We start from the raw sequence: 12,938 nt of genomic DNA, 5'->3' as shown, positions 1-12,938 counted from the left end.
TTTATTTTCAGCTAACATCTGAGCTAAATTTTTAGTTAAATGCTTTAATTATATTTTAAATCTTAACTGCATTTAACATTTTTAACCAGTGCTTGAGAATCAAAACTGCTGAATGTGACAAAATGTTGGTCATCCGTTCGTTAATCACTGAAAAACTCACAATGTTCACTGAAATAACTGAAATACTGTGTTTGTTTGACAAAAGTAATAATGAATAAAACAAATTTGAACATTAACCAGTAAAAATCAGACATTGCTTTTGAAATGTGATTTAACAAAATCAGCTGAAAAAAAAAATAAACTAATGTAAAACGAGTAAAAAAGTAAGTTATAAGTACCATCATTTCAGTCCAGGCTTGTTTCATTAGTTTTTTCTATTAATTTATTTTTAAGACTCTGTTAAACCACAATTCAAATTCAAATGTAGGATTCCCATTGGCTAATTTTCAGTAAATTTTATTTATTATCAGTTCTGCCCATTTCACCTTATTTCAGTGACTATTGTGGGTTTTTCGGTCATTAACAGACGGGAAAACAACAGTTTTCTCCACATATGTAAAAGGCGCGAGCAATGAGAGCGAATATGTATGTTTTGGACAAAATTGTGTGAAGTAAACAATCTAGAGGTTTAACATGAATTAAATTTAAATATAATAGAGAAGATACAAAACTTTTTTTAACTACAAAAATGCTGTTTCACTACAGAAGCCTATCTGGGACATTTCCAACCTGAAATGAATGAATTTTATGACTTGCTGCATTTTGACTAAAAGCATGAGGATTCAGTTTACTAACATTGCATGGAAAGCTAACAGATATTTAGGCTAGTTTTATAAAAAACCTTTTTGCAGATTGTTTGAGGGTAAATTTAGAATTTTGAAGTCATTTTTATTCCTAATTGTATAATCCATAATCAAAATATTTCTATGAGATTAGCTAGAGCAAACCTAATGCTACAAACGGTGTGGACCAAAATCGCAACATAAAATACAAGAGATTTTTTTTATTTTAAAATGTTATCTGAAATAATCCACCAAATTCAACATGAAACAGGGAAAGAACCCAAACAGTAAACGTTTACCATGTGATTTTAGGCTTTAACTTGATGTTAAATACACAGAGCAACTCATTCAGATTTAAATTGTTCATAGTGTTTCATCGCCACCATCACAGAAATCTTATTAATTTATCTAAGTTTCATATTGACATAAACAGTTATATGAACTGTCGTTACTGTCTGTGCTTAGAGCCAAAAACACTGCTGTGGATAAATATTTGACTCCTTATGGGTTTTTGTTTTGTTTTTCGTTTTGGGCACACTTAAATGTTTCAGATCATAAGACATTTTTTTAATTGAAGGTAATGGTTGAGACAAAATTAAGCTTTTATGTAATGAATAAAAACAGGATATATACAAACCTGTCTCAATGTGAAAATGTGATTTCACACTCTGATATAGTTATATATAGTTATAGATTTAGGAAGCAAATATTTTCTCCATGTTTCATTTTTCACATTTTTGAGGGTCTGTCCAGCTTTTTGTTTTAAAAATGAATTTAGCAACAACTTTACATAAAAAGCTGTTTCTTATCGGTTTGTCTGATATTAATTTTTTTTTCTGGAACATGTTTGTGTGTTCAAAATAGTAAAAACAAACTACATTTGTCAGTAAATACTTCTTCATACCTCTCACTGTACATGAAAAAACACATTTGCAGTTTGTCATATTGACTCTTGATGTCATAGATGGATAGGAATAATTTCTGTGGTTCATTTATAAAGGGACTGACACTAATTTTTGATTTGTATGCTGCATAAAATCAAGCAGTAGGTAAGATTTTAAGGTTTTGTTTTTTTTACTTTAAGATTGATGTTAAATATTTTTATTTCTTCTGCTAAATAATGATGTGGTATGGCTCCATGAATGTCCTTCATTTGGACGGATATCTTTGAAATATCTCCTGGTTCTGAGATTAATTTTGGACGGTACAAATTCATGTCAAAAGCCGGTACGTAGAATGTGTGTAAATTTAGCCATTATAATAAAATCTGTAAGGGTTGTTATGCCAGTTAATGTAAAAGCCAGAATAACAGTATATTGCTTTTTGTGCATTAAATGAACTGACACTGACATGTATCGCATAATGTATTTTTATTTTGAAATGCATCACTACATAGTCTGTCCCAACTCTCCTTTAAGAGTCATGGACTTGTGTTTTCTCTGCACGGCATCTTCGTTTCATGATGCATAAGAAAGCTTGGCTGCTTGTGTACATGCCATAAACAATGTACTGGACTGTGGTATCTGGTTTGTTTGAAGAAAAAAAAAGAACAATTGTTCTTAAACTGTCATAAATGTTTTAATTATACTCCATGATAAATAGCCATTATGTGCCTGCGAAATTCTTTCCATTAACGTTTCAGCGTGTCAATAAAAAACGTTTTTCTCTGATATCATTTCAGAGTTGTGTTACGTACGGAGCTCCGTAGTACGTTACCAGTTTGCCTAAAAGATAAAATATATACAATCTTAAGCTAATCCACTTTTGCCTGAGAATTCAAACTAATTTTCAAAGCATCAACAGTCTTCACACTAAGACTGTCTTAAAATGCTAAGTTATATATATTTCACATTTTATTATTATTTGTATATTTATTATTCTACAATTTTTAAATCAGTTTTTTTTTTCTTAACTGCACAAGTAATACTTGTATACCTATATGTATTTATGGTCACACTAAGAGTTTTTCCAATATTTTTTTCTGACCTTTTGTTGCCAAATTCACCATTGTGTGTTTTTACAACAACAATAAATTTAAATCATGTGAATTTATGACTACTATTTCTAGACAAGCAAATATTTAACGTTCTTTAGCTGAGGTTATTTAGAAAAACTTGACATCACAAAGCAATATAATGAAGATTTCTATGAACGAAACATTAGCTCTCTCCATCAGCTGGAAAACAAATAATTTGTCTTTTATACGGTGTTTCATGTATTTTTTTTTTCACCTTGTAAAATTAACAGTCGTGTTTACGATGAGCAATGGTAAATCAGTGATCAGAACTGGACTTACTTCTCTATTTACACCTGACAAGAAGATCTTAAAAGTCTTACTGAATTTAGACAAATAAAGACATATTATAAAGATAGATTTAACTGTGGCCAATTGGTATAATGTAAAATAAAAGTGGATTGAAAGTATTTTACCTCGCTTTTCAAACCAACAGTAAAAACTAACTGCAGATTTAATGGCGGTTGTGGTTAATTGGTCTTGATTTTCAGACTGTTACACAATAAAGCCAGTTCGTGTAAGAAACAGTTTTTCAAGGTTATTAATATGGGACCCTTCTATCTCTCTGTCTAATGTTACCCTGATAATTCCTTACACTTCGATAGCCTTTACCCAAATAAGTGGTTTGAATTGTCTGTTATAAAATCTTTGTTGTAATAAAAATACATGAGAAAAGTTCTGGATAAAGTTACCTCTTTATCAGTGATCACTCTCATATATCTTTATCATTTAGACCATTTATTCTTCTATAAAGAGTAAAACAGCCTACTTAAATAAGACGTCAGTTTGTTTTTGCTATTTGAGCTTTGTCATGAAACATTGAGAAAAATAATGTTTATGTCTCAAGTGTGATTTCATTTAATCTTATCTTTGCATACACTGCATAAAATATACATTACTTTTTGCCTCTTCCAGCTGCCAGTATTTCCCCACAAACGGTACAGTACAAAAACAAAGCAAAGTAATGGAATCCACACAAAAATGTATTTAATTTCCAAGTGTTATTACTTAAAGGCAATTCTAAATAAATTAGATTTCAGACTTTATTTATAAAAGCTAAGTGTCTCAACAGTTTTGCAATTTTCCGGAAGTTTGTTCCAGATTAGATGAGCATAAAAACTAAAAGCTGTTTCTCCATGTCTGGGGGAAGAGTAGAGTTGTACTAGCATACCTGAATGATCTGGAGGGTTGATACAATGACAACAGGTCTACATATTCAGGTTTGCAGCTACTACTAACTTTATGTAGAATTTTATTTGTACAATTTTCACAGGAATACAGTGTTTAATGTTGTTTTTGATGTGTTTTTTTTTATTCTCCTCTGTGAAGATATTGTTATGTGCGTTTTTAAGTTAAAGACCCTGTACCTTCTAGTCTGTACCTCGACACTACGAAAAATACAACGGATAGTGTGGAAAGTTCTTAAAGCTACCATATTTTTTGTCGTTTCTCTAAGAAATTGACCCTTTCAAGATGGCGGTGTTGGTTACGTGCGAAACGGCTCGACTGACGTTCTGTGACCGGAAAGTGCGTCGAATGACGCTGATGACGCACTCCTTATTTGAACGCGAAGCGGAAAGCGAGAGTGAGCACCAAGGTAACAGTCCGACGACGTGATCTCTGAGGGGAGTTAAAGCCCTTTCAGCGAGCAGACGGTCCTGTGCAGCTTTTTTAATAGTTGTTTCGAGAAAGACTCGTTGGAGCTCAGACTAGTTTCACTTGTCAGAAAGCGAAACTTTAACGGTCACCGAGAGCAACGATGGCGCAGAACGGAGTTCATCTGGACCGAGAGAGTTTCTCCTGTTCAGTCTGTCTGGATCTGCTGAAGGATCCGGTGACCATTCCCTGCGGGCACAGCTACTGCATAAAGTGTATTGAAGAGCACTGGGATGAGGAGGACCATAAAGGCGACTACAGCTGTCCTCAGTGCAGACAGACCTTCACACCGAGGCCTGTCTTGGTGAAAACCACCATGCTAGCCGCGTTAGCCGAGCAGCTGAAGCTAACTGGACTCGGAGCTTCTCCTACTTATGATACTCATGCTGGACCTGAAGATGTGGCCTGTGATATGTGCACAGGAAGGAAATTAAAAGCTACAAAGTCGTGTTTGATGTGTTTGGTGTCTTATTGTGAGAAGCACCTGCAGCCTCATTACGACTTGGCTCAGTTAAAGAAGCACCAGCTGGTGCAGCCCTCCAAGCAGCTCCATGACAGCATCTGCTCCCATCACGATGAGGTGATGAAGATGTTCTGCTGCACTGACCAGCAGACCATCTGTTACGTCTGCATGGTGGATGAACATAAAGGTCACGACGTGGTTTCAGCTGCAGCAGAGAGAAAGGAGAAGCAGAAAGATCTGGAGGTGAAGAGAGGAGAAATCCAGCAGACAATCCAGGATGGAGAGAGAGACATGAAGCTGCTTCAGCAGGAAGTGGATGCCATTAACGACTGTGCTAATAAAGCAGTGGAGAACAACGACATTATCTTCTCTGAGGTGATGTGTGTCATTGAGAGAAGAAGCTGTGAGGTGAAGCAGCAGATCAGATCCCAGCAGGAATCTGAGGTGAATCGAGTCAGAGATCTTCAGGAGACGGTGGAGCAGATGATCACTGTGCTGAAGAGAAAAGACGCTGAGCTGGAGCAGCTCTCACACACACAGGATTACAACCAGTTTCTGCAGAAATACCCCTCACTGTCTGCTGTTAGTGAGACTACAGACTCTGTGTGTCCGTGGGGCTGCTATGTAGACGTGACGACAGCTGTTTCAGATCTCAAAGACAAACTTAAGGACATTTTACGAGACAGTTGGACAAACATCTCACTGACAGTCGCTGAAGTGGATGCTTTCCTCCTGGATCCAGAACCTAAAACGAGAAATGAATTTCTGAAATACTCTCAAGAAATCACCTTGGACCCAGAAACCGCTCACAAACAGCTGCTGCTATCCGAGGGGAACAGGAAGGCGACCCTGATGCGTAAAGATCAGATCCGGAACCATCATCCAAAGAGGTTCTCCGCTTTCTTCCAGGTGCTGAGTAAGCAGATCCTGACTGGGCGCTGCTACTGGGAGGTGCAGTGGGCTGGACTGGGGGGCTACGTCGCAGTCGCCTGCAAGGATGTAAAGAAAACAAAGACTTCGTTTGGCTGTAACGAAGAGTCCTGGGCTTTGTTTTGCCAAAAAGACAAAAATCAGTATTTGCACAACAAAATTAAAACCCCCATCGCTGGAGAAGATTTCTCCAGAGTGGGAGTTTACCTGGATGAGAGCTCTGGTACTGTGTCGTTCTACAGCGTCTCAGAGGACATGAGGCTGCTCCACCGGGTCCAGACCAGCTTCACTCAGCCGCTCTATGCCGGAGTCCAGCTCTGGTTCCACATTGGAGATACAGCTGAGATCTGTAAACTGAAATGAGTCCAAGTTGAAATCAGGATGTATTTTTCCTACAAGTAATTTCTCTTTTAGTTGAAGCTTTGTTTATTTTCTGATTAGCTCTCCTTTAATCTTTGTGCATTTATGTTGACTTTGTTTTACTTTGTAGTTTTTTTTTGTTATGTCTGACTTTATGGATGGTTTTGTGATTTTTAGATAAAAGAACAGGTTCAGTGTGACTAAAGAATTGTGGATAACCCTTTTAGGTTCGTTTTGTCAAAGGTGAAACTGGATTAGTTTGAAAATGGCACTAAACATATTTATTAAGAAAAGTGGTTTTGGTACTTATTAAACTGGTTTTCAAGCAAATTCTTTATTTTATGTTTTTTTTAAATACATTTACATAAAATATACATTTTTTTGTGGAAAGTGATTACCCACCCCCCTACACTGTCATCTTTTTCTTAAAAGGACAGTTGGTGATTTAGGAAAAACAAAAATCACGTTTGGCAAAAAATGACTTGTACCATTTATTTAAGGAATACAACATTTGAATTTCATGTTGGGTTAGGTTTTTTTATTTAGAAATAGAAATTTTAAGACTCGGCATCAAATCTGAGCAACTTTGTTCAGAGTTCTCTTTATTTCTCCTGAACACATGTTTTAAGTTTTTTTTTATTCTCAACTGATATCTTGAAACAAGGTGACTTCTCTTCAGTTAATCTCAAATTATCAGTGTTCAATACACAAGAGGGCGCTCTTATCTTAATGGTGGCCTGAAAACAAAACGTTTTAAATTCTGTTAATGTACTAACAGCTTATAGATAGATGGAATTATTAATTTTTACACATTTTTAAAGTTTAACAGGTTTGTTTTGGTTTTGAAGAGTTTGCTTAAGTCCCAAAATTATTTTTTTAACTTTAAATTCACTTTTAGCTGCTGAGTTTTAATCAAAATTACCAGACCAACCTGCATGACAAGTTCACCTTTTCTTCTTAATGTGAGCTGGTTCTGAAGTCCTGAACACAGTGGGGAACAGTTTGACCCACTTGGGTCTGCATCAGAGCAGAAAGTCAATAGGCAAAAATATGGCCTTTTTTTTAAGAGCTAACGCTAAAGAAAATATTAATTTATTTTACTTGCTCACCAATAAAGAAAATATGCAATATTTTAATAAGACAAATCTAAACAATCTTTTTTTAGGTAGAAAAAGAATGTGCAGATCAATGCTGAGACCAAACCTTTAAAAGGAGTTTTTCATGTTTGTCTCGCTAATAGAAAGTGACCCTATTTGCAAATCATTTCAGACTCATTTGGGGGAAAAATATACAAAGATTTAGTTTATTTTCAGCACAAGATCAGGATTTGGATAACTCTTTCTCTGAAACACCTGCTGTATTTTATTGAGGTTATTAAATTTATTAAATGCAGATTTATGTGTATTAAAGTTGCAAAAACATGTAGAATAAGAGTTAAAAAATATGTAATATATTTTATTGTTAAAAATTAGCCGGTGTCAGCTTGGTTTAGTTTGTCTGGATCAAATACGTTAGTGTCTTTCTCCATCACCAGGATCTGACTTAAATCAGATGTGACTTAAATCCTGACTTAATGTTTGTTTTAAATTCACCAACAGAATATCACAGCTCAAACAATCCAATCATGTTCTCCTTCCAAGCTGCAGGCTCTGGAGTTTGCTGTCTGTAAGAACGGGGGAATCGACTTTTTTGGGGGCAAAATGAATCGTAGCTGAACATAGACAACCACACCACCATCCTACAGGCTACTTGTTAAGCTTAAGGTGATGTATTGATATCACCTTAAGCTGTTGGATGCAGGTAATGTTAGCTAGTCATCTTTTAGCTAACATTACCTGCATCCAACAGCTTTACTCAACAGTCTGTTAGTTTGGGGGAAAAACTTTGAAAAGTTCTTTGCGTTTTGCTGGTTTGCTGCCATGATTCTAACACACCTGCGTAGCTCTGCACAGCAGCAGCAGGTGTCCTTCTGCTGCACAGGTGTAAACCCAGCGCGAGTGTCGTAGCGCTCATGTTGCGTTTAAAGGCAGCCCGGAAAAAGAGGTAACAACATATTAACAACGGATTAAACAGTTTTAACTGCTGATAAAAGTGACAGAGGACATGTACTTGCACAGATATGGGAAGTGCGGAAGCCCCTACTGATTGACAGAGGAATAACAGAGAGTTGGCTATTCTAAGGTAAAAACCCAGCGCATACAGCGTTCATGGTTTGTTTGTTTTATTTCATCCAGACGGCTTCCCGCGCCTCCCCTGCAATGGTTTGCCCCACAGTTTGGGAACCTCTGGTTTATATGGAGTTAGATTTGTTTCACAATTATTCAATCAAAAAAAATCTTTAAAAAATGTTTTGTTTCGTAAAAAATTATTTTTATGATTAAAAAGTTTTTAAGATTTTTTTTGTTTGACATGATTTTTTTTATGATTGAATACTACCTTTTTTGTTTGACATGATTTTTTTAAATTTTTTTTAATTTTTTTTTTGATTGAATGTGGTGCTGGCTGAAATTCACCAGAGTGATTTGAGTTATTTGTGGTGTAATACCAATTTATACCAAAAGATGGCAGGAGTGGCGCATGAGAGAGAAACTGACTTCAAAGCCTAATGCAGAAGAAGCTGATTTAAAGCGCGTAACGTAGCACGTAAGAGTGATGAGTCAGCAGCGCAATGCAGCCGCTACTAACAAATATGTTTTCTGTTTTCACAGGTGGGGTTTTTTTTATTTAGTTTTTCTAACGTTTCTAATTTCAGGACCGTGTTTTGTTGACATGAATTCTATTTTGAGATATTTCTGTATATTATTAGTGAATGTTTACTGCCGCTGGCCTAAATGCTAACTACCGTTAGTGCGACCGTTAATTTCCCTGGGTCCAAAAGCTAACAACCGTTAGCATCTCAGTTGAAGAAGTTAGGTTGTTTTACGTTATTTTCCCCGTGATATTGGATTAGAGGACAGTTACAAAGTATATTGTATCATAGATGTATTCAAACACAGGTCCATTATATACATAAAATTGAAGATTTATTTATGTTAGTAATGTAATGTATGTTCATGATTGTCTATCCATGCTGGTTAACATGTTACTTTGTGTATAATAGACTGTACAAACAACTGTAATGATCAAATTGGTAATTTTAATGTTTGCTCATATATATGATTAAAGCATTTAGACATCTGTTTTTTTTTTGTAATTTAAAAAAAAAAGTTTAAATAAATATAAAGAGAAATCCAAATGTCACTAAACTGTGACTCATATATTCAGCAAGTGATTGATTTGACATAAGAGACTAGGACAACATCAATTAGATACTAAAGTTTTGTTGTAAAAAGGGTTAAACGCTGTTTCTCTGTCAAACTGCACTGATTTCTCCTCAATCATGTTCCTCCTCTCAAACAGTCACTCTGTCAACAGATTTCTTTCTTCCCTCGCAGCCAGAGACAGTTTGTCAGCGAATCCAGTGCTGATGCACCTGCATTGCACAAACTCATCACGTGTAGAGCAGAGATCTGGGTGGTCTCATTTCTCTGAAACTGAAACTTAAACCGTCTCTGAGAGAAGAAATGGCGCAGAAAGCAGTCCAGCTGGACAGAGAGAGTTTCTCCTGTTCTGTTTGTCTGGATCTACTGAAGGATCCGGTGATGATTCCCTGTGGACACAGCTACTGCCTAAAGTGTATCAAAAACTTCTGGGATGAAAAGAACAAGAAAGGCGACTACAGCTGTCCTCAGTGCAGGCAGACTTTCACACCAAGGCCTTCCCTGGTGAAAAACATCATGTTGGCAGGATTAACTGAGCAGCTGAAGCTAACTGGACTCGGAGCTTCTTTTACTGAACAGAGTTATGCTGGACCTGAAGATGTGGCCTGTGATATTTGTACTGGGAGAAAAGTAAAAGCTATAAAGTCGTGTTTGATGTGTTTGGTGTCTTATTGTGAGAAGCACCTGCAGCCTCATTACGACGTGGCTCAGTTAAAGAAGCACCAGCTGGTGCAGCCCTCCAAGCAGCTCCATGACAGCATCTGCTCCCATCACGATGAGGTGATGAAGATGTTCTGCCGCACCGACCAGCAGACCATCTGTTACATCTGCACAGTGGATGAACATAAAGGTCACGACGTGGTTTCAGCTGCAGCAGAGAGAAAGGAGAAGCAGAAAGATCTTGAGGTGCAGAGAGGAGAAATCCAGCAGACAATCCAAGATGGAGAGAGAGACATGAAGCTGCTTCAGCAGGAAGTGGACGCCATTAAAGTTTCAGCTGATAAAGCAGTGAAGGAAAATGAGAAAATCTTTACTGAGTTGATCTGTGTGGTCCAGAAAAGAAGCTCTGAGTTGAAGCAGCAGATCAGATCCCAGCAGGAATCTGAGGTGAATCGAGTCAGAGATCTTCAGGAGAAGCTGGAGCAGGAGATCACTGTGCTGAAGAGGAAAGACGCTGAGCTGGAGCAGCTCTCATGCACAGAGGATTATAACCAGTTTCTGCAGAAATATCCCTCACTGTCTGCTGTTAGTGAGACCAAACACTCATCCAGCATCAATGTTCATCTTCTGAGGTACTTTGAAGATGTGACAGCAGCCGTGTCAAAGCTGAGAGATGAACTGCAGGACATCCTGAAGGAGAAATGGACAAACATCTCACTGACAGTCCCTGAGGTGGATGTTCTTCTGTCAGGACCAGAACCAAGGACCAGAGATGACTTCCTACGATATTCACAGGAAATCACCTTGGATCCAAACACAGCTCAGATGAACNCCAGTTTCTGCAGAAATATCCCTCACTGTCTGCTGTTAGTGAGACCAAACACTCATCCAGCATCAATGTTCATCTTCTGAGGTACTTTGAAGATGTGACAGCAGCCGTGTCAAAGCTGAGAGATGAACTGCAGGACATCCTGAAGGAGAAATGGACAAACATCTTACTGAAAGTCCCTGAGGTGGATGTTCTTCTGTCAGAACCAGAACCAAGGACCAGAGATGACTTCCTACGATATTCACAGGAAATCACCTTGGATCCAAACACAGCTCAGATGAACCTCCTGCTGTCTGAGGGGAACAGGAAGGTGACCCTAATGGATCAAAGTCAGTTCTATCCCGATCACCCAGAGCGGTTGTCAGTTACTTTCCAGGTCCTGAGTAAACAGAGTTTGTCTCGGCGATGTTACTGGGAGGTGCAGTGGGGAGGACAAGGAGGACGAGGAAGTTATGTGGCAGTCGCATACAAGGATGTCTATAAAACAGACAGTGTGTTTGGACAAAATGATACATCTTGGTCTTTATTTTGTTGCCCAAACAATCATCAATTTTGGTACAACAGCATCCGAACTCCCATCCCTGGTTCTGAGTTCTCCAGGGTCGGAGTTTACCTGGACCAACCAGCTGGTACTCTGTCATTCTACAACGTCTCAGAGAGCATGATTCTGATCCACAGAGTCCAGACCAGCTTCACTCAGCCGCTCTACGCTGGAATACAACTCTGGTTCAGCATCGGAGACACAGCCGAGATCTGTAAACTGAAATAATTACAGCTGTATAAGAAATTAATTAAATGAAGTTAATTGTGTTTTTTTGGGGGGGCGGGGGGTTGCACTTCCTTAGATTTTTTTTTTTTTTAATATCTGCTCACAAAGGTTTGAAATTTCTGTCTCTTGAGGTTTTATGGATCAGACACCAATCAGCAACTGGTTTCAAGGTAGCAACAAATTCCCTTCAGGTTCCTAAAGTTTAAAATACTTTTAATGAGATACCAGAGAAAGAGCTGGAGGGAATTTTCCCAGTCAAAAAGATTATGGTGTAGTATTTTGCTGCCGTCCCCCACCCGTTGCTGCTCACTTTAACCAGATGGACTGCTACAGTTTTTAGGAAATATTTCTGGTTGTGAATAATTGTGTGGAAACAAGAGCTAGCAAGCTGAGTGGCATGTTGCAGGCTGGTTAGTGTTTGGTGATTTTGGTTTATTTTAGTCCCAGTGTTAATCTAGAAATAGCAGAGCTTCCAAATTCTGCATTTTAAGTTGGCTTTATTTCAGTTATTTATTTTCATAAAAACATTTTTGCTAAAAGTGATTTTCTTTTCTGCTAGGTCATCCTTTGTTAAAAGGAGAGTTGGTGATTTAGGCAAGAAAAATCACTATTGGCAAAAATATGACTTGTATCATTTACTTAAGAAATACAACATTTGAATTTCATGTTGGGTTAGGTTTTTTTATTATTATTATTATTTAGAAATGGAAAATGTAAGACTCAACATCAAATCTGAGTAATTTTGTTCAAAGTTATTTTTATTACTCCTGAACACTTAAATTTTATGTTAATTTTTTTATTCTCAACTGGTTTGATCTTGAAACAAGGTGACTTCTCTTCAGTTATTCTCAAATTATCAGTTTTCAATACACAAGGGGATGCGCTTAACTTAATAGTTGCTTGAAAACAAAATGTTTTAAATTCTGTTAATATGCTGTTAAACAGCTTATGAATAGATGGAATTATTGATTTTTACACATTTTTAAAGTTTAACAGGTTTATTTTGGTTTTGAAGAGTTTGCTTAAGTCCCAAAGTTATTTTTTAACTTTAAATTCACTTTTAGCTGCTGAGCTTTAATCAAAAATGACCAGATCAAACTGGATGACAAGTTCACCTTTTCTTCTTAATATGAGCTGGTTCTGAACACAGTGGGGAACAGTTTGACCCACTTGGGTCTGCATCAGAGCGGAAAGTCAATAGCCAAAAAATAAGAA

At 37.2% G+C, this 12,938-nt stretch overlaps 2 protein-coding genes across 4 annotated transcripts; both read left to right on the top strand.

Annotated features, from left to right (window-relative positions):
* The first annotated feature begins 4,353 nt into the window (after positions 1-4,353).
* On the top strand, positions 4,354-6,535 carry LOC103141990 (tripartite motif-containing protein 16-like). Its single transcript, XM_007557831.2, has one exon. The coding sequence runs from the start codon at positions 4,556-4,558 to the stop codon at positions 6,206-6,208; it is 1,653 nt and encodes a 550-aa protein (XP_007557893.1). The 5' UTR covers positions 4,354-4,555; the 3' UTR covers positions 6,209-6,535.
* A 2,164-nt stretch (positions 6,536-8,699) lies between these two features.
* On the top strand, positions 8,700-11,745 carry LOC103141988 (tripartite motif-containing protein 16-like). Of its 3 annotated transcripts, none has more exons than XM_016674222.1 (3): positions 8,700-8,913; positions 9,640-10,950; positions 11,232-11,745. In XM_016674222.1, exons 2-3 carry the CDS (start codon positions 9,769-9,771, stop codon positions 11,721-11,723), a joined length of 1,674 nt encoding a protein of 557 aa, XP_016529708.1. In that variant the 5' UTR covers positions 8,700-8,913; positions 9,640-9,768; the 3' UTR covers positions 11,724-11,745. The 3 variants fall into 3 exon arrangements, with proteins under 3 accessions (XP_016529708.1, XP_016529710.1, XP_016529707.1); XM_016674224.1 differs by having other exon boundaries at positions 9,620-10,950; XM_016674221.1 differs by having other exon boundaries at positions 9,605-10,950.
* The last annotated feature ends 1,193 nt before the right edge of the window (positions 11,746-12,938 follow it).

The sequence above is a fragment of the Poecilia formosa genome, unplaced genomic scaffold, assembly GCF_000485575.1.
Source record: "Poecilia formosa unplaced genomic scaffold, Poecilia_formosa-5.1.2 Scaffold92, whole genome shotgun sequence".
Taxonomy (NCBI): Eukaryota; Metazoa; Chordata; class Actinopteri; order Cyprinodontiformes; family Poeciliidae; genus Poecilia; species Poecilia formosa.
Note: the sequence above shows the minus strand (reverse complement) of the source record. Positions and strands in the feature narration are given on the sequence as shown.

Coding starts and splice junctions, on each gene's coding strand:
- LOC103141990 (XM_007557831.2), top strand. CDS start 4,556: ATGGCGCAGAACGGAGTTCATCTGGACCGAGAGAGTTTCTCCTGTTCA.
- LOC103141988 (XM_016674222.1), top strand. CDS start 9,769: ATGGCGCAGAAAGCAGTCCAGCTGGACAGAGAGAGTTTCTCCTGTTCT.